We start from the raw sequence: 27,930 nt of genomic DNA, 5'->3' as shown, positions 1-27,930 counted from the left end.
TGGCAAAAACTCCAATGTGACTGATATTAGAGTTGACTTCCTGCAACACAAAACAGTAACAAGTGGTTGTTTAATCAAATAATGTGTTTTTAGATGAATAATATTGAATATCAGATTTATATTTTTACTAAAAACCTTGTAACATAAGAATTACCTGTTGGTTTTTTCTTACCCCAGCCTGGTCCCATCTTACCCCAATGGGGTAAGATGGGACCAGCTCACTTTTTTTAATCTCTACAGAAAACTGTGTTGTATGCAAAAAGTCTGAGTTATAGCTTTGAAGCACATGGCACAACCACACCTTGTGATAAGTTTAGGATTTTTTAGTTATTCATGGTATAGATGCTACATGCCTGTTAGTGATTTCGGTCCTGTCTTACCCCATCTGACTATATAAGAGGAATAAAGTTTGAATTTAATTGACTAACATTAATAATTAAATTATATATATTGCATCTACAGTAAACTTAATTAGAATGTGTTATGATTATTGTTAGTATTGTTTTATGTAGGTATATTTGTAATTTATTTTTGTGATGTGGAAATATTCCTGTCTCATGTTAAACTAATTTCAGAAGGATTACCATCTCCCTGGCATGCCTTTGGATACTTTCCAAAGCTTCAGTTCCTATTGGGCTACAAACGGCGCCGTCTTATGCCGCGCGTCATGGGCCACGCTCTACCCCTTCCTGTGTCAGCGCTCTGTTGTCGACTGGAGTGCCAAAGCTTTGAGAGAAACATATGAACTCATGCCGTGTCTGCAATGGCTGTCATGCTATCACGATGTTGATGCTTCAACGGCATCCTTAAACCTTGTTGATGAGGGAGCCTGTGAAAGAGAAGTTGACAGTGAATGTGGTGTTGAATTGATCAAAGTTTATGATCGAAGCCTGCTGCTTAGAAGTGCTTATCAAAAATTTGTCATATTTCGATACGTCATGCACCAGCTGATGGTTTACTTCACTGAGGTGTGTGGCGTGTTAATGGATAATCAACGAGAGTTCTTGATGTCAAATGACTTCTACTGCCCCTGCATGGAAAATTTTGTTGCTGAAAGCACGAAGCAAGACCCTTGTGTGAGACACATTGTCGCTTGGAGGCATCTCAAGCAAAACAAGACGGCCGGTGTGAATGGTGTTGCCAAAGAAGAAGTTACGACTCCTGACAGCAATGCTAATGAGGATACTGGCAAAACACATCTTGAATCATGCAGTGATGTCAATAATCACAACGATTCACAAGCAATATTTTGTGAAAACCAAATAATTGAAGAGCAATCCGGTTATTCAACTGAGGCTGAGGCTCTTACCGATGGCTGTTCACAGCAGAGTCTGACTCAGGATACTCTTACTGATGGAATAAAATTCATGCAGATAGGCCAAGAAGAACAAAGACAAGAAACCAGTGACAATAATGGCAACAGCTGTGATCGCAAGCCACATATCCAGGTAGATAGCTTGACCAAAGAAACTCGCCGCCCATCCAAAGCACAGCGCAATGCGTTGAAGTAAGTTGCTTTATTTTACCTGTGGTGCACTCTAGATATACAACGTTTTAGATCTGAAGATATGATGCTTTTGTGATATTTACTTGCGAGTTACTCTTTTTTAAATGCTGGTGTATTGAAATATTGCCGGTAAATTTATCCCTCTCATCTGACATGTATTCTTAGAAATTTTTATTGTAGTTGAGTTTGATTTGGACTTGAATTCGTTTTTTTACTTCATTCAACTTTTGTGCAGAGTTGCCAATTCAATGGGATCCATCTTGAGCCGCCTTCGTGACCAAGGTGAAGCCTCGAAGCCTATTCGTGATGCAGAAGACTACATCCCTTTAAACCTGCAACAATATTCACTGAATGATTTAGTTGTGCGTTGTGACACAAACAAGGTTGTGCGATATGACTCAGCCAAATTTTCCAGTAAGGCTTACCGTATCACAGAGAGCGTTCGCCGTGCAGGATTTGACTGTGCAAAATCTTTCTTCATATCAAGCAACAACCTAACTTGTGATGATGTCGGGTGCATGGAACCTCTGCCTCGAAGTCTGGTTGAGGATCTAAAGCCAAAGTACACATGTTGTCTGTCTCGTGAAGATGACTGCTTACTGCAAGAGTACGATAGAATCTTTAGACGTTTTGTGGGACTTTGTGAAAACTTAGGGAATGAAATATTGATGTCCAGTGAAACTGAACATTATGAAACCGAGAGCAGCGAGACTGCGCAAACTGCATCTCATGAAAGAAACAAAGACATCATTATGCCATATTCTGACTTTGAACACTGCCGCAATGTGACATGGCTACAGCAGGAAGAACTGGACAAAATCACATACATGAATCAGCCTTTTTTGGATGGAGATCTGTCGGTGATTCCACTTATATCGCAGCTTGGCATCAGGTTAGGATATCACAAGATTACGCTGGATAATAAGAGCTTTCCGCATCAGTTTCTTCATCCCAAAATGATGCATTTCTTCCTCAAGCTTCAGGAGGCATTTTACACTCTTCGTTGTATGGACTTTGACTTTGTTGCAGCATTGCAGGATGGTAAGTATTCTCAATAGTTTTCTTCAAAAGTACGATTTTTCTTTTGTTTTTTTTTCTCATATTTTTAGTTCATGTTGATTTTGTATACATTTGAAGAAATGTAGTACTATAGGTACTCGTAGTAGAAAATGAGTAGGTACCTAGTTTCAATGTTTAAGTTTGTTCACTTAGCCATTGGATTGAAAAGCTCATTATTACTTCATCATTGATCTTTCAAGCCACCAAATATATTTTGACCATTGCATAGATACACCTTGTGATAGGTTTAGGATTTTTAAGTTATTCATGGTATAGATGTTACATGCTTGTTAGTGATTTTGGTCCTGTCTTACCCCATCTGACCAGTCAGATGGGGTAAGACAGGATCGCAGCCTTCATGGGGTAAGAAAGGACCGGCCTATGGTGTGCATACTAATTGCACTGAATTCAATTTTATTTATCAATCTGTTATAGCACTTATTTCCTGGCATTTCAGTGCTTGTTTCAACAATGTACTGCAAATAATGAATTTTAGGCAATTTTTTTAAACCTATGTGGAGATAGGTCAGAAAATAGTTAACCTTATTTGGGAAATAAGCTATGTCTAATTACGTAACGTTTTTTTGCCAGGTTTGGGGATGTATGCAGGTAACCTCAAGTAAGAAGCAACTTTTGAGCCATACCAGACATTCCTACCAGTTACCCCCATTGCCTGACATGCATTCTAAAATGGGGTAAAAAAGGATCAGACATGGGGTAAGATGGGAACACCAAATGGTTCAGTTTTATCCCACAGTTGGTCCTGTCTTGCCCCATGATCAGTCCGTCTTACCTCTAAATGGTCATATCTCACCTCATAGATTAAAATTTTCCAACAGACATAAATAGGGAGTATTAGAATACAAATTTTATCTGCTGCTCAAACTAACTAATTTTTATGTTCATGTAGTAACTTTGTGAAGCCAAAACAGGGCTCTTACATGCATGCAGTATTACTCATCACCTTTCTTTTCACAGGAATAAAGAGCTATACATTTTAAACAAATTTCATAGTGGTTGTGAATATAAGATAATCAGTTATGGGTCGCAAGTACAAAAAAGTTGCAAAACCCTACAATGAAGCTACAATGATGCAAGCATGCCAGGAGATAGAAGAGGGAGCATCTCTCCGTGTAACTGCTGCCAAATACAATATTGGTTATGGTAAAATGCAAAGAACAGTCAGACTTCACAGAATGGATTCTAAAGCTGAAGACCACAGGGTAAGTTGATAAATATTTATAACTAGTAACTGTAGATAGTGATATGTGCTCTTGAATCTGGGTAAATGGCTAACCTATGAAAATGAAAGAGTACATGCAAAACTACTTGTTTCATATAGCCATGCTATTTGCATATGCTTATGTACATTTGTGTATATATATATGCATATATATACATTCTTTATCTTATCTGTGCAGGGGAAGAAGCTTGTCCTAAGCAGAGAAATTGAGATGACTATTCTGAATTGCATCAAGGGCATGGAGCAGATGGGGATGTCTCCTCCAATTACTGAGCTGCAAAACATTTTACAAGATTGGCTGGTGGCAAATCAATATGTGACCTCCTTCAAAGATAACAGACCTGGACTAGACTGGGTTTACAGCTTTCTGAAGAGACATGGTCTTTGTTTGAAGAAGGGAGGACAAATGCAGTTAGCTAGAAAAACTGTGACATCTGACCCATTCATTATCTACGGGTTTTATGACCTATTGGAAAAAGTCATCAATGATTTAGGAATTGCCAACAGACCACAATGCATCTATAATCTTGATGAAACCTGCTTCCCAACAGATCCATCAAAGACCAAAACAATAGGAACCAAGGGGGTTAAAACTGTGAGAGTGACACATGGCTCGAACAGAGAAAACACAACTGTGTTAGCAACAGCCTGTGCAGATGGCACAGCACTTGACCCCCTTATTGTATTCAAGGGGAAAAGAATGCAAACCACTTGGGTTGGAGATCAAGCACTGCCACTCACCCAATATGCAGTAACAGATTCAGGCTGGATGACGAGCAGTGTCTTTGAAGATTTTTTTTGTCAATTTGTCAAGACAACTCAGAATACATGCCCAATTTTGCTCATTGTAGATGGTCACATAAGCCATACATCACTTGCAACTGTTGAATTAGCAGCAGAAAATAACATAACCATCCTGAAACTGCCACCCCACTGCACAGATGTCCTTCAACCCTTGGACGTGGCATGTTTTGCCCCTTTGAAGTCTTACTATGACAAAAAACTGTTGGAGTTCACACAAGGCACTGGAGGTCGTGAACCCCTTCGCAAGGATAGATTTGTCAACATGCTAAGCTCTGTGTGGAGGACAGGCCTATCTGAAAAAAACATTGTTGCAGGCTTTCGGGCTACAGGAATTCATCCTTTGGACAAATCCAGGTATGTCACCTCAAGGCTAGACAAGGTCAAGTTGAAAATGTATCATGCCTGGGTTGAGGCTGGAAAGAAAAAAGATGAGAATGGCCATCCTGTCCTACATCCTACAGATGCAGAAGAATCAATTGAGCTATCTGAAATTGAGAACGATGCTTCTACAGCAGAAGAACAGAATGAAGCATTTGCAGCTTCTGCTCTGGCAACCACAGCAACAAAATCAACTGGTCAAGTGACTCATGGACTGGCTATGCCAAAAGCCTCAACCCCGGTTACTCCTGAGATGTCAGATCCTGGGTGCAGCTTCTGGCAGACCAGTTGTCCTGATTTGAGGGTAGTTCTCAAAGACATCCCTTCTAAAGCATTAATTGAAGAGGTAATTCAAAGGGACACTTCATGGAAATCACTTTTCAACATCTTATCATCTAAAGTTAGTGAAATGAATACTGAAAGAATAATGCCAACCCCTTCTCACTCACTGGAGGCAGTTCTTCAGGCCCGTGGACAACCTGCTGGTCCAGCCCAAAAAAAACGCAAGGTTGTGCAAATGGATGCAATAGTTATTTCTGATGAGAAGTGTCGACAGCAGATGGCAGCAATGGCAGCAGCCAAAAATAAAGTGAAGAAACAATGCATTGTAGAAAAACAAAAGCAACCAGTAGCAGCAAAGAGACTGACACAGAAAGACATAAGTGATGACTCTGATACTTCATGTGATTCAAGCATTGAAATGAACATGATCAATAATTCGGACAACTTGATGCCTGCAAACTTAATTCAAACTAAAGGCACCAATGAAGAGACCATGGAAAACATAACCAATGATGAAATGACAGACAACCAGTCAGGTATAAGGATTGATGATGACGCTGTTGGAAAATATGTAGCAGTGCTCTACACTGATCCAAAGACAACTTACTTTTGGGGCAAGATCACAAAAGTGTTCTCCAATGATGAAAATTCCAATGTAACTGACATTGAAGTTGATTTTCTACAAAAGAAAACAATAACAAGTGACCCATCTAGCTGGACCTGGGACAACAAAAGGCAGAAAGAGATACAAATTATAAGCATTGAATATGTGCTGTTTGGCCCAGTATGCCCAAATTTCAAAAATAAATTTTTTCAGTTTCCTGATGTAGAGGCAACAGCCATTCTTCAGAAAATCAAAGAAAAAAGGTTGCACCAAGATTAGGCCAACTACACTGGACTTGTGTAATGAACTTACTGAAGGACTTGGTAATATATATTTATATAGTATATATATACATAGGTGGCAGACACAAGGCCTGCAGCAAATTATAATAATCTGTAAAGACTATTTTTTATTAAAAAATAATATTAATTTCTTTGTCATTTCATTATCTAATATGTTTCTGGATGCATAATATTAAATATCAAGTCCTCAATTTGCTTAATAACCTAGAAATCTTGAAGTTAGAGGCTGGTCCTGTCTTACCCCAACCCGGTCCCATCTTACCCCAGTGGGGTAAGATGGGACCAGTCCACTTTTTTTGCTCTGTGCAAAAAAAGGTTCAGTTTTCAAAAAATATGAGTTGGGGGATAGAAGTCCATTGCACCAACATACCATTTGGTAGGTTCAAGGTTTTTCAATTATTCATGGTTTAGGTGCTACATGCTTGTTAGTGATTTCGGTCCTGTCTTACCCCATCTGACTATACTTTCAATTATCACAACCGGGGGGGAATTATTAACACAATTGATGTTTTTGATTGCTTATAAAATACAATGGGTCTGTCCTTGGCTATTTCATTTCATGTCGTATTCAGGGTGTCACATTCAAAGCCACAGTCTAGGTCGGCTGTCAGTTCAGCTATAGCCAGCAGTCATTCATGCATTGACGAGCGTTCAGACAAGTTACTCTGCCAATCTTAATTCTCATTTTTAGAACAGCATTTAGCCAAGAGGTGATTCAGCTTCAACTGCAGTCACCGTAGCAGCTTCTTGCGTGCTGTTTCACGATCATTATGTGGGTGTAAACGGTGTTATCAATTCATTTTTTATGTCAATTCATTTTATGTTATATACACTAGACACATAATTTTTTTCAATTTGATTTTCTTCACGAACCTCAACTTTCAATACATGCCAATTATTATACCAACAGGTAAAAACAATACTTTCATATTATATTCAAGATCTAAGGTGATTGAAGTGTATGGAAAATTTTCAGTCCTCTTGATGAAATTGTAAACAAGAGGAACAACACATCGTTACCAGAAGGCATCATTGCCTCTTTCGACTCAATCCATTTGTGTAATAACTCAATTTTTATGCTTAATAAAATTTTTTGTCCAATATCGTTCCACATCAGATCTAATAACCAAATTCAAAGCAAGTTGAATTCAAACTTCTTTTTCCTACAATTTAATTAATAATTTATATATACTTTTGCAATTTATACTGTTGTATTATCCTCAAGCATTATGCAATTACAATCTATTATCATTTAGTTAAGCTAACCTTTGTAAAGTCCATAGCCTTCATGGGAGGCAGTTCATACTTAACCGTCAGTAACTTTACTTGTTCCATTGTTTTATATTCCATCCAATATTGTTTAAATTAAAACTTCATTTTAACATCTTGTATGTCAATTATTTATCCAAGTCTTACCAAGATCGATTAACACAGCATACAATAAAAGGATTCTAAGTTACTGCAGTGCACCTTATTAGTTATTAATTATCTTTCAGCGACCTAATTTGCTTGTGAGCCATCACTCACTTGTGCTTCTCGCTCAAAAACTCCAAATTTGCTACCTAAAAATTCCATTCTAGCACATCAAACTTTCTAGTAAAATCTGATAAATAATAATTATTATTTATTGGCATTCTCAGGATGGCTATAAATCCTATTAGACTCAATCTATATTTTATATCTTTTGCCTACACCATTATTGGACCAATTCAGCATCCACTGCTAAGTAAAATTGGATCAAAAGTTAACTCTCCCGCAGTTGATACAGTAACGTTGTAGGAAAATAATAACAAACCACCAACAGAATCAGCATAGCAGCGCCCAGTTAATTCACTCTATTTTTTTTGTGTACAACTGTCAATTTGAGGAAATTCATTATAAGTAGCACCTTTGTTTGAATCACATGCCATAATGGTCATGGGATACTGTAGAGGATTGTACATTTGAAATAACATAAATCTATTTTCAATTTAAGTTGCATTGTTCATGAAATTGCTAACTATGCATTTTAAAAAAAATAGAACCATTGAACCATTCGTTAAAAAATAGAACCATTGAACGTACCAGGCTCAACGCTAACAGCACCAAAGTTGTCATTCAGGATCTTGTTGACATCAGCCACGTCAGCTCCAGACTGGAGGTGCAGCCCAAGCTTCGGTAGTTCAGCAACACCAAGCTTGGCCCAAGCGGTGTACGTCAGGTGACCGTAGAATGATGCTAGGTGATCCCTGTGAGAAATTAATTTGTTATTTTGGCTTAATGTGCAGGGCATTTCACGAGGTTGCATCAAGATCATGAGATGCTGACAATGTGATGGACATGCATTTGACTGCCAGCCATTGTATTTTAGGATTGACATTGTACTTTAGGATTGACAGTTTTCAGATGCAGACTAAAAACAATATCAGATATAATTTAATTGGCAATAAACTGGATTTACACATACCCAAAGTTTTGGCGCAAGAAAAGTTTCAGTCGGATGGAATCATCTGCCCTGCCGCTGTTGCCATTGAAAAAGGTATCCAACAATTGGAGGTGTATATCAGTGCGACTCTTCATCAGGTATAAGAGAAGATCTTGCAGGCTAATGATGGGGTCTTCCACAGAGGATACCACTGTAACTGTGGCCTCTTCACCTGCAGGAATAGATGACCGAGCTTGCACAATTTTCTTGCTCATTTTTTCTCCTCTAATGACAATGTTTTCTGCCAATACTGGGAGCTCTTCCGGCAGCAGGTGTCGCTTCTCAGCTTCCAGATCTTCATTCAATGACTATAAAATATATTAAAACCAGTATTAATCATGCAGAAAAAGGAGCAGTAAAACTCTGCTTCAACAAGCCAATTATGTTCAAATGCTGGATGTTAGGCAAGAGCCTAAGATAATATGGCATGATGTCAGAAATGTTCATGCAAGGACAAGGGCTACATGTTAGACAAACAGAAAATATCCTCCAGGCAAGTTTTATGAAGTGTTTAAATAAATTGCAAGTATCAAAAAGCTACACATAGTTTTCTTTTATTTTTGTTTCAACAACTTGTCAACGCAGGACCCTCCACTTAAATTATATCCATAAAAAAACATGTAGAACAAGATCATGTAACAACTTTATTGTACAGTGTCATGTAAATAATGACATAAAGAAACAAAGTCCAAATTTGTGATACATATTCAAGCTAGTTGTCAATGAGCAGATTTTTTAAATTTTATCATCTATTTGCCAGCTCCAATGATATTGTAGATGAACTTTGAAAATGAGACCAAATCCAATTATATGATTTGATTAAAAAAACATAAATGCTAAAAAGAGTGTGCCTTCTAATACTAAAATGTCAACAAATTAATAATTACCTACCTGAAATTCTCCACCAAAGACATCAAATTTCAGCAAAGCCAATTGCAATTCTGATGAAAGACTTGTTTTTTCCACATCACAGCACGACATTATTTTCAAGAAGGTCTCAAATTTTTCTTTTAATGCTGTCTCACTGGTGTTTTCTACATTCTCCATATAAGCTGATAAATTCTGTTCTTGATCCAGGAGATGTTTCTTCCGTGACAATAGTTTTGCTTCAATCTCTTTCATTGACTCAATCAATTCCAGTCCTTCATTGCATACACTAACTGAATCTTTCAGGTCTTTTTTCAATTTATTTCCAAGGTTTCCATTGAAGGCTTCCTTTATTTGTTCCATGCTAATTTCGTAACCAACAACATTTTCAAAGGCAACCAGCCCATGAGCATAATGCATCTCAGAAATGCACTTCTTGCAGGTGGCAACTCGACATTTGCAGCACCAGTGTTCTATGGTGTATGAGTGCAACAAGCACATGTTATAGTCAACTTTGTTGCCAGCAGCATCACCAGTTGATTTAGGTATTGCACCAGGTATCAGCATGTAGGAGATTGGTAACTCATACGATTCACCCCGCCATTCTTCTCTGCATGATGGGCAAAGTTTTTTGCCCGAAGCCTCGATGTCTTTAAGGCAGGCTAGACAATAGGTATGACCACACTGCAAGAGCAGAGGCTTGTGATTGGTGCTATTAAATGTGTTCTCACACACATTGCAGAGAGCTTGTACATTCATTCTGCTCAGCCCTTCTGAAAAAGAATATACACAAACAATTTACTAAACCATACTTCAATTCAATGGTTACCAACTAGGTAAAAAGTATTTAAACCAGTGGTTCCCAAACTTTTTCAGGCTGGTGCACCCTTTTGTTCCCCAGTGAATCTCTAGCGCCCCCCCCCCCCAACAGACACATATAAAAACAAACGCCTTTATCTTGATATTTATTATGCTACAATTTTAAAAGAGAAAGGTTAAACACAAATGTGTCTTTCACAAATTTTTTTCACCCTTTCACCCCATTTAGTAAACAATATATTGTTTTACAGTTTGAACTGCTTCAGCACTAGGAATTGAAGACGGCTTGGACAAATTTACAACCAGACTTGTGGCCGGTCTTGCAGCCGGTCTCACGGCCAATTTCCAAATTCAGTGACCAAGGAATATCTCCCAAAGTAATGAATGCAGCTCAATAAAACTTGGAACATGACTTATTAGGACCTAGCAGAGATGTTTAGTTCATGAAAAATTTTTAAATTTCACTTCCATTTGAGAGTTATATGGCAATACAGGCCAAAATTTGCAGTGATTAAAGAATTTCTTCCAAACTACTGAGCAGATTTGAACAAAATATTGAATATAAATTCCTAACTACCAATCAGTAATTTTTAGCTTGTGAAAATTTATTCGAGTTGGAGTCATGTTCTTTGTGTGTTGTGTACAAATTGTCAAATGTACAAACTTCTGACTTTGACTTTGCAGACTGCCGCCCCCCTACTGCCGCTTTTTTTCCTCACTGCCCCCAGATGTTTCCCTGTGGGCGGTGGATCTTTCCACTTTTTCCCCCCAGATCTTTCCACTTTGGGATCCACTGGTTCAAACAATGTTTAATCAATGTTGATTCAACAAAACATTAGATTTAACATCATTTGTCTGGTGGGCATTTTCTATTAGATATTAGAAACAGGCAACAACACTTTTAAAGTTCCAATTGTAATATAAGCAAATAAAAAAATTTGCCTGCAAAACAATATTTAAAAGATGAATACCATCAACAAAATTCTGAACAGAATCTGGTTATCAGAATTATTTATAAATAATTTGGGAAATGATCTTGTGTGCATTCTACAAAAACAATGGTTAAATAAGAATAGGCTGAACTCAAATTTATCATTAAATTTTTATTGTTTTCTTTATAAATGAACCATAAATTATAAAGCAAGAAAAAGGCTCAGAAATTTCACATTACTATCAACAAAAGCATTTTGGAGCCGGGAGCCCTGATTTATTTGAGGGTTCAGCAACTTCAAAAATAAAGGTGGTATGAATTAGATGACTTTATAGCAATTAAAACCTACAATGTCAAGAAAGATTTAGATATATTGAATAATCCTTGTGAACATGTTGAAATCTAAAACAAAGTTGTGTAAAAAAACTGTCATTAAAAAAACAGATAAGAGCTAAAAGTGTCAAGTAGACAATATTCTGCATGAAATATGGAACCATTCTGAAATCTTTAAATGTAAAGCACCACTGGAGATGAAAGTTATTATTTTAAAATTGTTTTTGGAGAGGAAAATTTCTAATGGTGTCCTAAGTAACCAAAAAGATTTTGTAACTATCCATAACAGCACATCAACATTTCAATTCCTGTTGGCCACCCATGGCCAAAGACTTTAGACTCTCACTTTAGTGGGGAAGAGGCTCCTTCCCATTTCATCCACATTTCTATGCCAAACCTCCTACCAGGAACCTAAAATGGTATGATGGATACCTTACCATTTCTTCAGTGTAAATTGGAGTAAGGACATGGTACTAGAGCAAGTGGGCTTCAGAGGCTGCATGGTCAGTGGCCTTGTTGCCAGCTATACCATAATGACCAGGCACAAACTGTTGCTTTGTCATGTGAGAGCATTAGAGAAATTAGTTTTTCTTGTAATTTAAAGACAAGAAAAACAAGATTTTGTGGTCTTCTATTAACAATCATGCACAGGGAGCTCAGGGAGCCAGTAAAGATAACATAACCTTCAGTCTCTGAGGTTATTTCTGGCTCAGTGCAGTAGGTACATCATGAATTGCAACAAGCTCAGATTCCAGGACCTGCACCTCAGGGCATAGCCAAGAACCACCCCTCTGGCTGGTAGCACACCTGCAGCTGAGGTTCAGGCTGCAGGTTCCCGCACATGCGAGCCATCACTGTATGCAGCAGTGAATTATAAAGAATGTTTCAGATTAATGGCAACCTGTTTTTTGGTGTGTACCCTCTCATGAAGACATGAACTATGCAGTGTACCCTCTCATGAACTATTCAGTGTGAAAAGCAGTCCATCATGCCTAATGCTATCAAAATCTCCCTCAATGTCTAGGTAAACAATCAGACAATACTCATGAGCAAGTCGGGCTGAAGTACTAGCATTTTTCATCAAGTGCAAAGTATATGTTCTGCCTTTTCCTTTTTCAAAAACCAAGGTGAAGTGAAGACATTTTGACTTTCCAATGTATATAGTCAGATGAGATAAGACGGGATCACAGTCTTCATGGGGTAAGAAAGGACTGGTCTATGGCATGCATACTGATTGCACTGAGTTCAATTTGATATAAGAATCTGTTAGAGCAACTATTCCCTGTCATTTCAGTGTTTGTTTCAACAATGTACTGCAAATAATGAATTCTAGGCAATTTTTTTTTAAAAAACCTATGTGGCGATAGGTCCGAAAATAGTTAACCTTATTTGGGAAATAAGCTCTGTCTAATGACACAATATTTTTTTGCCAGGTTTGTGAATGTATTCAGGTATCCTCAAGTAAGAAGTAACTTTTGAGCCATACCAGACATTCCTACCAGTTACCCTTACTGCCTGATGTGCATTCTAAAATGGGGTAAAAAAGGACCGGACATGGGGTAAGATGGGACCACTACATGGTTCAGCTTCATCCCACAAGTGGTCCTGTCTTACCCCCAAATGGTCCTATCTTGCCTCATAGATTAAAATTATTCAACAGACGTATTTAGGGAGTATTAAAAAAATTTATCTGCTGCTCAAAATAACAAATTTTTATTTTCATAGAGTAACTTTGTGGAGGCCGCAACAGGGCTAATATATGCATGCAGTGTTACTCATCAGTCATCACTTTCCTCAGGAATAAAGAGCTACACATTTTAAACAATAACAAACAAAACAATACAATAACAAAAGAAAACAAAACAAGTGGCCCATCTAGCATTTCTAGCTGGACCTGGGAAAGCAGAAGGCAGAAGGAGAAACAATTGACAAGCATTTAATATGTGCCATTTGGCCCGGTATGCTCAAATTTCATAAATAAATTTTTTCATTTTCAATTTCCTGATGTAGAGGCAAAAGCCATTCTCTGAAAAATCAATGAAAAAAGGTTGCGCCAAGATTGACTAACAACCATGGACTTGGTAATAGACTGACTTAAGGACTTGGTAATGAAATACATATATATGGTGACAGACACAAGGCCTGCAGTAAATTATAATAATCTGTAAGCACCATTTTTATATTTAAAAAGATTAATTTCTTTGTCATTTTATTATCTAATTTGTTTCTAGACTAATAGTATCAAATATCAAGTCCTTAATTTGATTAAAAACCTAGAAATCTTGAAGTTAGAGGCTGGCCCTGTCATACCCCAACATGGTCCCATCTTACCCCAGTGGGGTAAGATGGGACCAGCCCAATTTTTTGGCTTTGTACAAAAAAAGGTTCAATTTTCAAAAAGTCTGAGTTGGGGGATATAAGTCCATTGCACCAATATACCATTTGGTAGGTTCAAGATTTTTCATTTATTCATGGTATAGGTGCTACATGCTTGTTAGTGATTTTGGTCCTGTCTTCCCCCATCTGACTATATACTGCAGGCAAGGGGCAGAACCATGCGCTCCATGAGTTTTCCTGTGCAAGAAGAGTGATATGTCAGTACCCTGTCACTTGTTCTGGAGGCTTACCTGGTTTTGGTATAGGTATAACTATTCCATGAGCTTCCATGCATCAGGGATAAAGCCAGAGGTTTGTATTAAAAAGAGAAGAAAAAATACCTGCTTTCACTACAGTGATGCTTTTGTAGAAAAAATGTTCATAATTGAGTCATGACCAGGAGCATGGTATTTTAGTGTTAAAACAGCCTGAGAAAACTCACCAACTGTGAGGGAACATAGTGATAATTTTCAGGTCTGCATATATCTCTCGCTTCCAAGACCGCTGCTTCAGGAGCAGGAATGGCAGGAACAGCAGGTAAAAAGTGTTCAGAAAATAATGATGCATTGGCTGAGTCATCATCATGGGCAGGGCAGCATGCCAGCATCAAGCATAGGGTAAAAAGAATGAATTATTGGCTTACCCTGAATGCTGCAAATTTTTTCCCAAGGCTCTTTGTTGGTAGTGGATGAAGAGATTGTGCCCACATACTGGATCCAGCTTTGATGCTACTTCTTGAGCTTCAGGTTACAAGCCACCTTCATGATGCTTGTATTTTATGAGGTTTGCTGGAGTGTGGAGTCACTGTTAGGATGGCTCTGGTAGAGTGTAGTCAGATTAGAACTAAGGATGACCACATTCAGGCAAGAGGAGTACCACAACAAACAATTGCCAATGTAAGTTGGGAACATGGTTACAGGGGAAGCAAGTAGCAACCATCATTAAAATTTCAAGAAACAAATATGGTGAGGGCTTTCAGAGCTGCTTCAAGTTCAAAGTATCTCCCAGTAAAATTTGAACTGCCCTATGCATTCCACAATGGCAAATGAGCATTGAGCAAAAAAATTGCAATTGATAATACTTTAGATTAAGTGCATCCAAAAAAATGGGTGTTTTTTTAATTATATGTTTTTTGGGGTGTAGATAAAGAATCTGAAATCCGTTTTTGGCGGTCGGCATCGGAAAACCAATTTTTTTCCCCGAGGCTCTAATTCGTGAAAAAAAATCTGGCAAAAATTGGCAAAATCAGCGAAAAAACCTAACCTAATCGTGGTTGCCTGCAATGTCGTGGTTGCAAGAGTATATGGGTAACCGAGGCTAAGTTAAAAATGCTATAAATCCACGGATATTGGGGCCAAGATTTAACTTGCATTTTATCTTAGAAAGCATATAAAAATTGGCATATATAAAAATTGCTTTTCCGATGCCGACCACCAAAACGGTTTTCAGATTCTTTATCTACACCCCAAAAATATATAATTGAACAAAAAAAACACCCTTTTTTGGATACACTTAATCTAAAGTAATACCATAAAATTTCTTGCTGCAAAGCAGCATACAATTGCTGCAAAGCAGCAATACAATTTTCCCCAAGCTTGTGTAAATAATAGTTAATTTTCTCAAAACTTGCATTCTTGCCACTTGCCAGGGTTGTAAAAAATTTCAAATTGCAATCCAGCTTTCCAGGCTAATCCAGATTCCAGCCAAGACAGTAAAAGACTCAAAGAGCATTAGCAACTTTAAGAGACTGAAATCCAAGATTTTTACCTCTAGGAAATATCAGAACTCAGAAGATCAAATTCTTGTCTTTCAATATCTCTGCAAACTAAAATGGCCATACATCTCCAGGATGATCTCCTTAATCCTTTATTATCCTTATTGCATTTTCCCAATGTGATCTGTGATCATAAAGTGTAACTGTAAAAGTCTGTAATAGCCTACCCTTCAAAAAATTATTCACTCACTTTCAAGTTTCAGCCATGTTTCACTTTACAGAGACAGATCACATCATGTTTTTTATTGTACAGATAAAGTTTAGGCTAATTTCTGTGAGACTCACAGAATTCAAACTTCCACACAGTGTAAGACTGTAGTCTGTAAGTTTTCCAATTCCATGTAATCCATGACAATTTAATTGCACTATTTCCATACCCAATCCTCTGGTAGTCTGGTGCATACTGCATTGTGCAATGAAGTGTTAACTGCTGGGATTTTAATGTGTTGATGACCGGTCAGCGGTCATGACCCTGACAGCAGCTCATAGCGCACATAGCCTCATACTCAGTATGACTCATAGTGATTGACTGATTGTGCTCAGTGCTGAACTGCTTACATCATACAAGACACAAGTTACAGTAAAATACCTAGCCTTTGCTCCTCCCTCTAGCTAGTCACAAGGTCTTCTGGTCTTGTCTTGGTTATAGCATGAGTCAACTGTGAGGGAAATGGCCCAGTCTTGCCCAGAACCAGATGAGAATTCAACCTTCAAGTATTCAACTGACGTCTGACGCTTGACCAGCTGTTTGTGAATGTCTTGGTTGCTTGTGAGTTCTTGGCAGTCACTGACACTCACTGTTGCGCGGACGCAGAAGCAGGCAGAGCAGGAGAGCTGGCGCCCGCCGCCCGGAGTCGCCGTCTGGCCGCTGTCGTCTGAAGCTCTGAATCTGACATCGATGCACTGCCTCCTTTACGGACCTTTAGGCCGCTTCCGGCGACGCATCGGCATCATTGAGACAACGAGCTTTCAACTTTTTGTCACCACTCTTATCTATCTACACTAACAAGGTTAAATATCTAACTATATATACGGTATGTAATTGAAAATTGCACAGAGCGAAGTAACTTACATCCGTCGTCCACTGTAGCTCGAATCAGAATCTTCTGATGACCTGGGCACCTAGCTCGTCAGTCGTCAACAGGCGCCTTGCGTCCGGACGAGAAGACAGAAGAGAAACTCGCGGTCGACGCTTCTAACCTAACCGCCAAAATTCAATTAACCCGGAACGCGGATGTTTGTATACGCGGATACCGAAAACCTAAAAACTAACATAATAGCGGTTTAGCGGTTTCAGCGTTTATTAGGCCATATAGGCCTGTCGCCGATCCTTAACATCGCAGAACATCCACAGCATTTTGCGGTCTCGAACTCAGAACTCACTGATTCAAATTCTGCTGTGCTTAACCGCCCGGCCTCCTTACCGATTCTGACCAGAAATTGGCGCACAGAGCTGGGATCGAACCCGCGCCTCTCTGCGCCAATCTTGGGACTCTGAACTGTAACCACGCTAATAATAATATTAATAGCGGTTTCAGCGTTTATTAGACCTTAGGCCAATCGCCGATTCTTGACATCGCAGAATATGTACAGCTTGTTGCGGTCTCGAACACGCAAATCACTGCTTCTATTCTGCTGTGCTTAACCGCCCGGCCTCCTCGCCGATTCTGACCAGAAACTGGCGTACAGAGCTGGGATCGAACCCGCACCTCTGTGCGCCAATCCGGATACTCTGAACTGCAACCACTGGGCCAATACTGGTATATGTCCTGGCACAAAAAAAAAGAGTTTAGTACCGACAATTCAAGAAGAGATTAAAAAATTAACAGTTTAAGCCCATGAAAAGGGGATTAACCTCTTGAACAATGAATTGAGATCAATATTAATAGTTCCAAAAAGAGTTATATCTGTAAAAAGAGTTATATCTGACTATCTGTGTACATCAAAAAATGCCTTAGTCAAATCCTTAACATTGGAAAAACTCTTCAAGCGGTTTACGAAAACGTAAGTATTGTCCACTATATATTGTTTTTACAGGCAAATTGACAGTTTGGGTTTAGGTCTCCCACTCGATCCCACTTTTGCAAATATTTTTAAGTGTTTTCACGAAGCTACAAGGCTGGCCAATTGTCCTCTTGATTTTAATACAGTTTTATGTTACCGATATTTCGTTGACACGTTGATATTTCATCAAGCATCCCTCTCATGTATGGCTTTTCTTTTATTATCTTAACCTGCAACATTCTACTACAAAATTCACCATGGAGCTTGAGTCCAACAAAAGTTCATATTTTCTCGATTGCAATATTGCAAAAACTAATGGTTGTTTTCCGACCTCTGTATTCCGAAATTAAATGTTTACCGGCTTATGCACCAGATTTTAATATTTTTACTCATTTCGTTTCAACTTAAAAAGGATTTAAACGTTACTAAACCATAGCTTCCGTATTTGCTCATTTTTCTATGCAATGCACTCTGAATTTGATTTTTTTTCGTAGTATGTTTTCACGAAATGGGTTTCCGTTACACTTGGTGTGTACATAAATTAAGAAATTTAGGTCTGGGCAATATACAGAAGTTGTTCCGGATTGTGACAAGGAACTTGATTTTATTGTTCTTTTCCCTTTTCTATGCGTTCGTCCCTAGTTTATAGATCCAGTTGCGTGCAGTACGCACCCGTCCATTGGTATGACGTCTCGAAATTTTTAAACTAGGCTGGCGGAGCATATAGGCAGAAGATATAGAACGAGAACCCTTCTTACGCATCCTCCTCATTCAGATGTGCGCGTCCATGCCGAGCAGTGCAATGTCCTGGTGTTAGATAGTGATTTTAGAGTTCTAGCTTCAACGACCGCTGTTTCTGACCTACGAATTTGAGAATACCTGCATATTATAAAACAAAAACCTAGTTTAAATGTCCCCTTCAGCTCTATCATCTTTTAATTGTAAATGGATAGGCCTGTAACCACACGTTTATTTATTTGTCTATTGTCATTTCAGGTTTTTATCTTCATTTTGAATTTTAGTTTTCTAATTGATCCTGCTTGTCGTATGGGATTTTGAGCTGACGGTGAAGCTGGACTCCGGAACGTTTTCTCATATAAAGATAAGGTAAATTTTCTGGCTATTTTAAATTCTTAGTGAAGGTGAGATCTAAGTAGTAAAGTGATCTTACTACGTATAACATGCCAGTCTTTTAGCATTCGTGGCTCAATAAGCGTGATTTCATTGCTAGTAACCAGGTTGAAAATTTGCCCAGTTTTGGCAGGTGGCGGGAAGTAAACATGCATTAAGCAAGGGAATCATCGTCTTGTACGTGTTTGGTCTAGGAATTGGTTTGTAAGCGCGGTTAGGTCGAACTACAAAAAAATTCAAAACATTAAGTTCATTCCAAAAATATCAAACAAAAGGTATAAAATGGCTTTTGGTCTCGAGAGACACTTCTTCGAACTCGCTGGTCAACTTAGTCAGCGGACTCAACGCAAAATACAACATTAGCGCAATCGAACAGCTTACGACTACCTCAATTCTGAACGGATCTGCCTGAAATTTAGAACATAACTAATTGTTTATTATAAAAACTCCATGATAGAAATTAACAAAAGTTTACCAAGGAAAATAGTTTCAAATTAAAATCATAAAGTTTTATTCACTAATTACCTTCAGACTGTTAATCTGCACGTAGTGTTAGTGTATAATTTTAAGATCATTTCATATGCTGCACTCCAACGTATCTTACTACCGAGTTGCAGAAATTAAATTTGTATCCGCTCATTAACGGAATGAGTTTTATTGATGAAAATAATAATGAACAAAGTGAATGAAAAAGTTCCACTGAACACAATATTAAACTGTAATATCATATGACTCTCAATCGCTACTTTCTTCATCTAAAGTGCTAACTCGTGAACTACGGGCAGACTATTTGATTTGACAGTGGCAACGCTAACGACGAGCCACGCTTCACTGTATTTTATTATATTCTCTCTTATTTCATTTCTTATTATATGAAAACTTTATTTCAGTGTCTCTGCGTCATGGCACCCAACTGGCTTCCTTATGAACCCACCTTATCGATGCCACATTATCTTACTGATAGAACTGAAGACAAAATTACATAGTAAACCTGAATTATTTAGTTTAATTTTGTTGCTACTGTTTTCTATAAATTTTATTTCCAGGTTTTAAGACGGGCAAATTATGCTGAAAAATTGAGTCAAAGTTATTTTCTTAGAAATAAGAGTAGCTTTGATGTACCTAGGAGATCCAGCGTATGTGAGTGATCAGCAAAATTTTTAAAATACTGTAAATATCACGTTTTTCTTAGTGCTAGCCTTGCAGTAAATATCAATATATTTTTAAAACTTTACTAAGATGCTCAAATACTATTCTCAATACTATTCTCAATATATATCAGGATTTCAACAGCAATTTATTTTCACAGATTGAGGTATTATTTTCCGAGATTGCTTAATAAAAACAAATAGTTTCACTCAGGTTTATTATGTGAATCAAGTAATGACTCGCCACAGCTACTAGCGACACTAGTTCGCACGGTCTTTTTTTGGAATGGTTTATTATTTTCTTGTATCATATAAATATATGCGAAATACACAAAATAAATAACGTAATATCACAAGCAAATGCCCATCAAAAATACAATAACAGAGTCCAGTCGCAACAATCGAGCAAATGTTACCCGAATAATGCCTATTTAATGTCCATGTTTGTCATCAGTGATCCTTGTTAAATCGTTAGAAATCTCTGCATCGAAATTGTGTTCGCCTGCGTCCAAGCTGCAACACTTTCTCGTGCTCGAGAAATCGTGACCATACTGTTACAGAACCTGATGACTTTAATCTGAGGATTCGTTTGACCGCATCGAAGATATCCGGCAAAGAGTTAAACTCAGTTCCTGACTCTGTGAAGCTCTACATTGAACACTCGAGCCCATATATTAGCTTCAAGCTACAGGATTTAAGCCGACTTATCGTTTGTAACGCGCTTCAATCTACTACTCAGACCAACACCGAACTTTACAGATCGTAAAATCAAGTCACGTTTACACCAGAACTCAAATTGACAACCACCAACAAGTTGCACAAACAATTTTGACCAAAATAGTGATGAAACTGATCTGATATCAAAATCGTCGGTGCAGTTTTGTTAGAAGATGCCCTACATGAACTGGTCAGGTGCAAACGCCGTTCAACCCAACACCGCTTCTTGAACATCTTGTAGAATTTACACCAATTGAGTTCGTTCTAGCATTGATAGTTCATTAAGGCGGTGAAGTGCTGAAAGAGGAAAACAAATCAACCGAAGTGATTCTTGATCTGAGGAGGGAAGGCAGGTCGGGGCCTGAATTGCTGCTGCTGGGGAGAAGGAGGTGCTCCATACCCTGACTGTGGGGGACCACGAGGTGGCTGGGCCACCTCCACGAGATTGTTTTCCTCTTCGTGGTGGTGGTGATGGTGGTCGTGGTCGTGTTGATGGATTTGCTTGCCTTGTTTGCCATGCTTGTCGTGTTTAGAGTGCTTCTTGCTGTGCTCTGCGACGAGTTCTTTAGCGTTATGCACTTCGTAAATGCTGTGCTCGGGGTCCTGGCCGTACTCGAAGCCGAAATGATGAGGGTAGATGACCACTTCATCAGATGCCAACTTCGGCCTACGTACACTTAGGTGCTCATACACGTCGTTGGGACGGTCATCACCTACAGGTTTCCGTGCTCTGGAAAATTAATGAATTAATGTAACATGGGATTATTAGAGATCGCGATAAACTTAAATGAAGATTTCAAATAAATTAGCATGAAATTAAACGAATTACATTTGTGAGACTAAAAATCAGACACCGAAGCATTTACGTGTCAAAAATCTATAAAATTCAGAATTTCGGCTGAAGCGCATCCAACGATCATGATGGAGCTGGTCTCCGAAAGGTTTTCATTGAAACGGTGAATTTACTGGGCGTTTTGTTTTCTTTTAAATCCTTGTTGACAATTATACCATATTTTACGTGTGTGCTTTATAGGATGTACTAGAAAATTCAAATTTTCTCCCCCTTGAACTCACTTAACATATTCGCTCGGCAGGAACCCTGGGAAAGCTAAGCTCTCTGCTCCGCCCTGCGCTGCTGCCTGCTGCAGGATCACACTCGCCAAGAGGGGGAACACGGCTAGCTTCCACTGCAACACAACGGGCATCTCCATTATTATTATATATTATAAAATATTACAGAGTCTGTGAGCATTATTATTTTATATTATAAACAACACAATATGCATCAGCAATAATATTATATATTATAAACAACACAACGTGCATCTCCTTTAATATTATACATTATAAACAACACAACAGGCATCTCCATTAATATTATAATATTATAAACAACACAACATGCATCACCATTATTATTATATATTATAAACAACACAACACTCATCTCCATTAATATTATAATATTATAAGCAACACAACGTGCATCAGCAATAGTATTATATATTTTAAACAACACAACATGCATTAGCATTAATAGTATATATTATTAAATATTAGAAAGTGTGCGAGCATTAATATTACATATTATGAAATATTACAAAGTCTGTGAGCATTAATATTATATAATATAAAATATTACAAAGTCTATGATACGTTGAAAACGAGGAATTTAATTAAGTACCTTCTCATTATTAATGCAAAAATAATAACATCTTATAAAATTGTATGCACATGGTCATAATTTCCGATGGCTTTACATTTAATCAAAAATTTCGTAAGGCAATTTGTCGTCAAAGAAAGAGGTTTAATTTTGTAACGTTTTTGACATAGCACTTATTGGTTTGTTTTGAAAACCAGTGGACAAGACTGAAATTTCGTGAGCAATAATTCAAAAATCTAACATCAATAATCCAAAAAATCTAAAACTTCACTGTCGTGTCACAATTTAAACGAATAAGACACTTTTCAAGAACTGCAAACTTCCGCATTAATATTGAAATGAGTGAGTAAAGTTATAAAAAGATTAAAAAGGATGCAAAGCGCTGAATAATTCTTCACAAGAATAAGAAATACGATTCACTTACCATATTGTCTGAGTTGCCAAAGCGTGTCAAGAGAGCAAGAGGATCAATCAGACTGATGCCTGTAGGAGCGCACGCTGCCTATTTATGCATCACGCGCACAACGCTCTTCCTCAGCGCGGAAGGTCGCCTGAGCATCGCTTCCGCGTCTCTCGGTCCGTTCGTCGAGATTGCGTTCGCTAGCGGCGCACAGGCACCTGCGGAACTGCCCTTTAGTCATCCTTACTGCTCTTGGGCAAGCGTGATCAGAACGGACTCCATTACTGCAATTGTTATTGTTTTTTCTTAGGCTCGATGAGCCGAAGTATGGAATTTTTCATGTAGTTGTATGATTGTTATGCCCCGAATTCTAGAGCTCGCGGGCATTTGTGGTGGCAACGTGCAAAATTGCACGTTTTTAGTGCATTTTCTCATTTATGGAGAATAAGCCGCTATTGTGCTCGTCATGTCGTCCGTCCGTCCGTGACTTCACGTCACGGACGGACGAGAAAATTCGCTCTCTGTCACTCACTGCTGTGCATGAGTACTGATCTATTTTTTTTAATTGGACAGAATGTTATGTAACGGAATGCTGAGGTGTGGTGTTATGCCAGATAATTCTGCCCCCAAGCATTAATAGGTGATGTAGCCACTTATTTTATATTAGATTAACACCTTCATATTTTTAGCTACATTTATGAACACGTTTAAAATTAGAAGTTGAATCAAAATTTAGAACAGTGGCTGTTGAAAAGTGGCGATTACTGTTGAAAAGGTGCGGTGGAAGTCGTTAAATTTTTTCTCATTTTAAAGCAGACTTCTCGAAACATATACTGAAGTATATAAATGTTATGTAGTGAGGTATATACATAAATTAATGGAACTGAAGTAGCTTTGGTTATTTCGTAGTGTTGTTAAACGATATTATAGTATTATTTCTGACGTAAAGAAACTATAATAGAATATTGAAGGGAAACGTGATGCATCTACAAACTCCGTTATATCTCCTACGTACTCGAAAAACATCCGGTAAAATACTTCTAGACAGTTTCTTAATTACTCAGAAATTCTTTCTTTATTATTAATATTTCCAGATTTAATTGTTTAGTATTTTTGGCTGATTTTTTTAATTTCAAAATTATTGATTAATTTTAGTGATTTATGTGGACGAACAAGCTATAAGAGTAACAAAAAGTTAAGATCGTGATGATCTGTCATTTGGCGGATCGACAATTTTGACCTTATGAGATTTCAACCATAGCAACATGGAAGAGGGAAATCTTCATGACTTTTACAACGTTAAACGGGATTAGCAGTCATAATGTTAGCTGCACATCTCAAAGTTATTCCTTAGAATGTTTTCAGCGTAAGTCGACTCCTTCATTATCGTCTCGTTGACTATTTTATTGGCCAGAAATAGTTTCATCAACTTCGCCTACATCCTTAGATTGTGTATTATTTCATTTTATAAACTAAGTTACACAACTTATATAAAAGATTAGAAACAAATTTTAGTCATTTATTTCATTTTATTACCGATATATTTTTTATATTAACTACCCTATTTTCTGCTTACATCTCACAAGTTGAGATAAACTTGTGATTAAAAAATGAGATAAACTTAAATTAAATTTATTAATTGAATTTATTAAATTTAAAACGTTTTTTGACTTTAACTAACCTATTTTCTGCTCAAACTTCCTCCGATTCCATGTCATTCCGCCGTGGAACGGCAGACGTGCAACAGCGCGTCGCTCCTCGCGGCCTTGACAGCAGAGCCGTCTGAATTCCTGACGTCGACACGAACAGCTCAGTCATGAGGTGACGGAACTGTAGTTTGAATTCTATTTTTTGAATTTGAATTCTAATTTTTTGTGATGGAGAACCGTTCAACGTTTTGAATTTCAGCGCTGAGTCAATCCTGATTTTTAATAAAAAAAACCCTAAACTATGAGACATATAATCATTATCAATGATTCAGTAAAAAGTCATAAATACTTAGAAGACTTTTCTACGAAGAGTGCAGTAAAACCTTATCGACGTCCGCAGTAGACAACGAACTTTTTTCTAGCTACGACAGGTAGATAAAAGATAGACTCGATGATAAAGAATTGATCCTAGGATAGTAAATAGATCATGGTATATTCAAAGGACTCGAGAATAATTAAGATTTTAAAACAAAAGAAGATAGTGCTTTTGGGAAGAGGAATCTGCCTCACGACTAAAACAGTTGGAGCCAACCGAAAAAAAATTTAGAAGTTGTGTACGTAAACGAATGGACGCCGACATTCATTGAAAATTGCACAGTTAAAATAATCGATTGTATGTAATTACTATTCTTTAAGATTGTAAACCATAAAAAAATGTTCATAATGCTTTCGGTTTTTTATGTATCAAAGCTTTCTTGCACATTTTAACAGGATATAGATAACTAAATAAAATTTTATTGGATTTCAGAGAAACCGTCGCAAATGAATTCAAAACTACCCATCACTTACTATGCTTATCTTGTTCACTATGTGATATATGTTGATAAACTGGCATTAGGGTTAGTATGAGAGTATTAAATATAATAGTATTATATGTATTATATATGTATATGAGAGCATAGTAATAATATGAGAGTATTATTCCTTAATTACGGGTATATTTGCTCCTTTTACCTGCCCAGTGCCCACTTCTTCTGTGAAATTGTAACGATTTTATTGCCTTACTTCAAATCTCTTTCTAGCTATTGTCTTCTATGTAATTGCCACAAGTTTTTTAACTCGTGTCAATTCAAAATAAAATTATTTTATGCTTAATGACCGGCTATTTTGGGTTCACTTCCTACGCAATTAAATAAGGTCGAAGGAATACTGCGCTTCTGCGGTCGAATGCTGCACTCCGACGTGACTTCCTGGAGAGACGCGGCAAAAAATGTGACTTTGCAGAGTAGCAGTTGCTTCAAATTTGCGCTAGTTTCAAGATGTTGCTTGCTTTCAAATGATGCTAAATCCTTGGTGTGCTTGATCCACATCGATTATAACTTCAATATATTGTTTTTTTTTGGCAATATGAGCTAAAATTATCTGGGAGCTTGCTTATACGGCCAAAAATGTGACTTTGCAGAGTTGCAGTTGCTTCAAATCTGCGCTAGTTTCAACACGATGCTTGCTTGCAATTAGTGCTAAATCATCGGGGAGCTTGATTCACATCGATAATAACTTCGATATGTTGTTTTCCTGACAATCTGGATCAAAATAAACTAGGAGCTTGTTTCAAATTTTGCTATCTTCAACATGCGGTTTTCTCGTAATCTGGGCTTGTATAAGCTGGGCGCTCGCGTCAAATCTTGGATCTCACTCCAGAAGCGGTGCTGAAACTTGGTGTTCGCTCCATATCAGTGCAAGTTATAACTCGGAGATTTTTCCATATTGTTGATTACATTAAACTTGTTATATCTTCAAACTAACACTGGCTTATAACAATCTTTGAGGAATAATTGGATAAAAATAATGAAGTCGAAATTAATCTTATCACGTATTAGAAATGTACATTTTCTGTTAGATTTAATTGACAATCTAAAAAATGGTATGAGTTAATTAGCGGCACTTGATGATTGTATTATACTTAGATGAACGTTCATACAAATCTTGCTTTATTAACTTTTCGGCAATTAAGAAGTCTTAAATTTACTCACATTGAAATTCTTAGATACACTTCTAATGAACATGTAAGTTGAATGAATTGAAAAATTAACTTTAATTTTATCTGTCTAAGGATATCGTGAATTATGTCAACGCAATTTTCATTTACATTCGCATTTATCACCAACAGACTGTGCTTATTAAACGATAATTATGATCACGATCGTGATGATCACGGCCTATTAAACGCTGAAACCGCTATATTATATTATATTATTATATTAGGTGAACAATAGAGGTGAATTTTATTCCCGTGATTAATTTCAGGGCAACGATGATGACTAGCATTTGTAATTACGAAATCTCATCGGATTCCGAAATCTAGACGACGACCTCCAATAGGGGCGACCCGTGCACTTGAAGTCGACATAGCGGAAGTTCTCGAATAATAATCCGACTCCTCCCTTGCTCATGGCTTCCCTCAATTCCATACGAGGTCACCGGACCTTCACTTGTTGTCCAAACTTGGCGCCTAACGGTGGTGGCTTCAGGGAAAAAAATGTGCGCCTACTGCCACGCTAGGAAGTACATAACGGGATGCTTGTGTATGATAAGGACTTGATGCTTCTTCGGTGTATTAAGGGAAGCGTGAGTACTGACTGTGTACCATACAGAATCGTATTAATTCAATTTGTATGAAGCTTTTTCCCTTTATAATTAGATAAATGATATTCTCAATTGAAATCCGTGTGCATTCTTAACAATTTGTTTTTGTTATTTTATTCCATTAAATGATTGTAAATTTTGTTTGAAATTAAAATATTATTTTTTTATGTAGCTGACAGCATTGAGCTCATTAGCGCATGTCATTATAGTGAATATAATAAGCTATCCTTAAACTTCTGTCAAACGAACCCTGCCGTTTGAACCTTGCATGTCCGTCTGAACCCTGCATGTCCGTCTGAAACTCTTAAAAGAGTCGTGCAATTTTACTGTCACATTCCTGTATGTTCGGGTTGGTGGTAGTAAAGTAAGAAAGTTTATCAAAAACAGGAATAAGCTCAGAAAATGTGCACTCGCTTGTCGGAAGGCTTTATGAGGAACGTACCACAACACAGCGGGATAATCGTAGTGTGAGTTTCACTGGCACATTTTTTACTATTGTTAATGCGTTTTATATAGCAGATTATATTTCGGGATACGAAACATAAATAATTCGAGGCAGAAGCGATAACTCTATTTTCGGGGCTAGTATGTATAGTAGTATAGTATGGTATCTTCGGCATTGAAGAATAGGCCTGGATAGGCCTCTCGCTGATTCTTGTATTTTTCTTAACTAGACTGGCCTTTTCATGCAAGGAACCGATACGTTTTTTCTCTTTATATGAAAGGAGCAGAAATAATTGAGATGTTATAGGAAACGAGTAATCTTGAGGACAAGTCTTTAGAAATTTAGTTAAATTACTTTAGCAATTTAGTTCCTGAAGTATGTAAT

General features: G+C 37.6%; 4 protein-coding genes across 4 annotated transcripts; 2 read left to right on the top strand and 2 right to left on the bottom strand.

Annotated features, from left to right (window-relative positions):
• Positions 1–593: 593 nt before the first annotated feature.
• LOC108676652 lies at positions 594–2,565 on the top strand. The gene is made up of 2 exons (XM_018164768.2): positions 594–1,507; positions 1,743–2,565. The coding sequence occupies exons 1-2, from the start codon at positions 597–599 to the stop codon at positions 2,563–2,565; spliced, it is 1,734 nt and encodes a 577-aa protein (XP_018020257.2). The 5' UTR covers positions 594–596.
• A 975-nt stretch (positions 2,566–3,540) lies between these two features.
• Positions 3,541–6,304, top strand: LOC108676651. The gene is made up of 2 exons (XM_018164767.2): positions 3,541–3,789; positions 3,988–6,304. Exons 1-2 carry the CDS (start codon positions 3,607–3,609, stop codon positions 6,154–6,156), a joined length of 2,352 nt encoding a protein of 783 aa, XP_018020256.1. The 5' UTR covers positions 3,541–3,606; the 3' UTR covers positions 6,157–6,304.
• Positions 6,305–8,078: 1,774 nt separating this feature from the next.
• Positions 8,079–19,507, bottom strand: LOC108676650 (zinc-binding protein A33-like). Its single transcript, XM_047884606.1, has 5 exons — positions 19,404–19,507; positions 9,535–10,283; positions 8,626–8,951; positions 8,244–8,407; positions 8,079–8,104 (listed from the first exon to the last, which is right to left on the bottom strand). Exons 2-5 carry the CDS (start codon positions 10,267–10,269, stop codon positions 8,079–8,081), a joined length of 1,251 nt encoding a protein of 416 aa, XP_047740562.1. The 5' UTR covers positions 10,270–10,283; positions 19,404–19,507.
• Positions 19,508–20,229: 722 nt separating this feature from the next.
• Positions 20,230–22,877, bottom strand: LOC108676656 (uncharacterized histidine-rich protein DDB_G0274557). Its single transcript, XM_018164771.2, has 3 exons — positions 22,831–22,877; positions 21,818–21,930; positions 20,230–21,473 (listed from the first exon to the last, which is right to left on the bottom strand). The coding sequence occupies exons 1-3, from the start codon at positions 22,831–22,833 to the stop codon at positions 21,059–21,061; spliced, it is 531 nt and encodes a 176-aa protein (XP_018020260.1). The 5' UTR covers positions 22,834–22,877; the 3' UTR covers positions 20,230–21,058.
• Positions 22,878–27,930: the final 5,053 nt, after the last annotated feature.

Source organism: Hyalella azteca, unplaced genomic scaffold, assembly GCF_000764305.2.
Source record: "Hyalella azteca isolate HAZT.00-mixed unplaced genomic scaffold, Hazt_2.0.2 contig15697, whole genome shotgun sequence".
Lineage (NCBI taxonomy): Eukaryota > Metazoa > Arthropoda > Malacostraca > Amphipoda > Hyalellidae > Hyalella > Hyalella azteca.
The sequence above is the reverse complement of the archived record's forward strand: the minus strand, read 5'-3'. Positions and strand labels throughout refer to the sequence as shown.

Bases quoted from the DNA above. Each gene is read 5' to 3' on its own strand.
- LOC108676652 (XM_018164768.2), top strand. From the start codon at position 597: ATGCCTTTGGATACTTTCCAAAGCTTCAGTTCCTATTGGGCTACAAAC. The intron at 1,508-1,742 runs GTAAGTTGCTTT...ACTTTTGTGCAG, and splicing joins GCACAGCGCAATGCGTTGAA to AGTTGCCAATTCAATGGGAT.
- LOC108676656 (XM_018164771.2), bottom strand. The intron at 21,474-21,817 runs GTGAGTTCAAGG...TTAATTTTCCAG, and splicing joins CTGCCGAGCGAATATGTTAA to AGCACGGAAACCTGTAGGTG.
- LOC108676651 (XM_018164767.2), top strand. From the start codon at position 3,607: ATGGGTCGCAAGTACAAAAAAGTTGCAAAACCCTACAATGAAGCTACA. The intron at 3,790-3,987 runs GTAAGTTGATAA...TTATCTGTGCAG, and splicing joins CTAAAGCTGAAGACCACAGG to GGGAAGAAGCTTGTCCTAAG.
- LOC108676650 (XM_047884606.1), bottom strand. From the start codon at position 10,269: ATGAATGTACAAGCTCTCTGCAATGTGTGTGAGAACACATTTAATAGC. The intron at 8,952-9,534 runs GTAGGTAATTAT...TATATTTTATAG, and splicing joins TCTTTGGTGGAGAATTTCAG to TCATTGAATGAAGATCTGGA. The intron at 8,105-8,243 runs GTACGTTCAATG...AATCCTCTACAG, and splicing joins TGCTGTTAGCGTTGAGCCTG to TATCCCATGACCATTATGGC.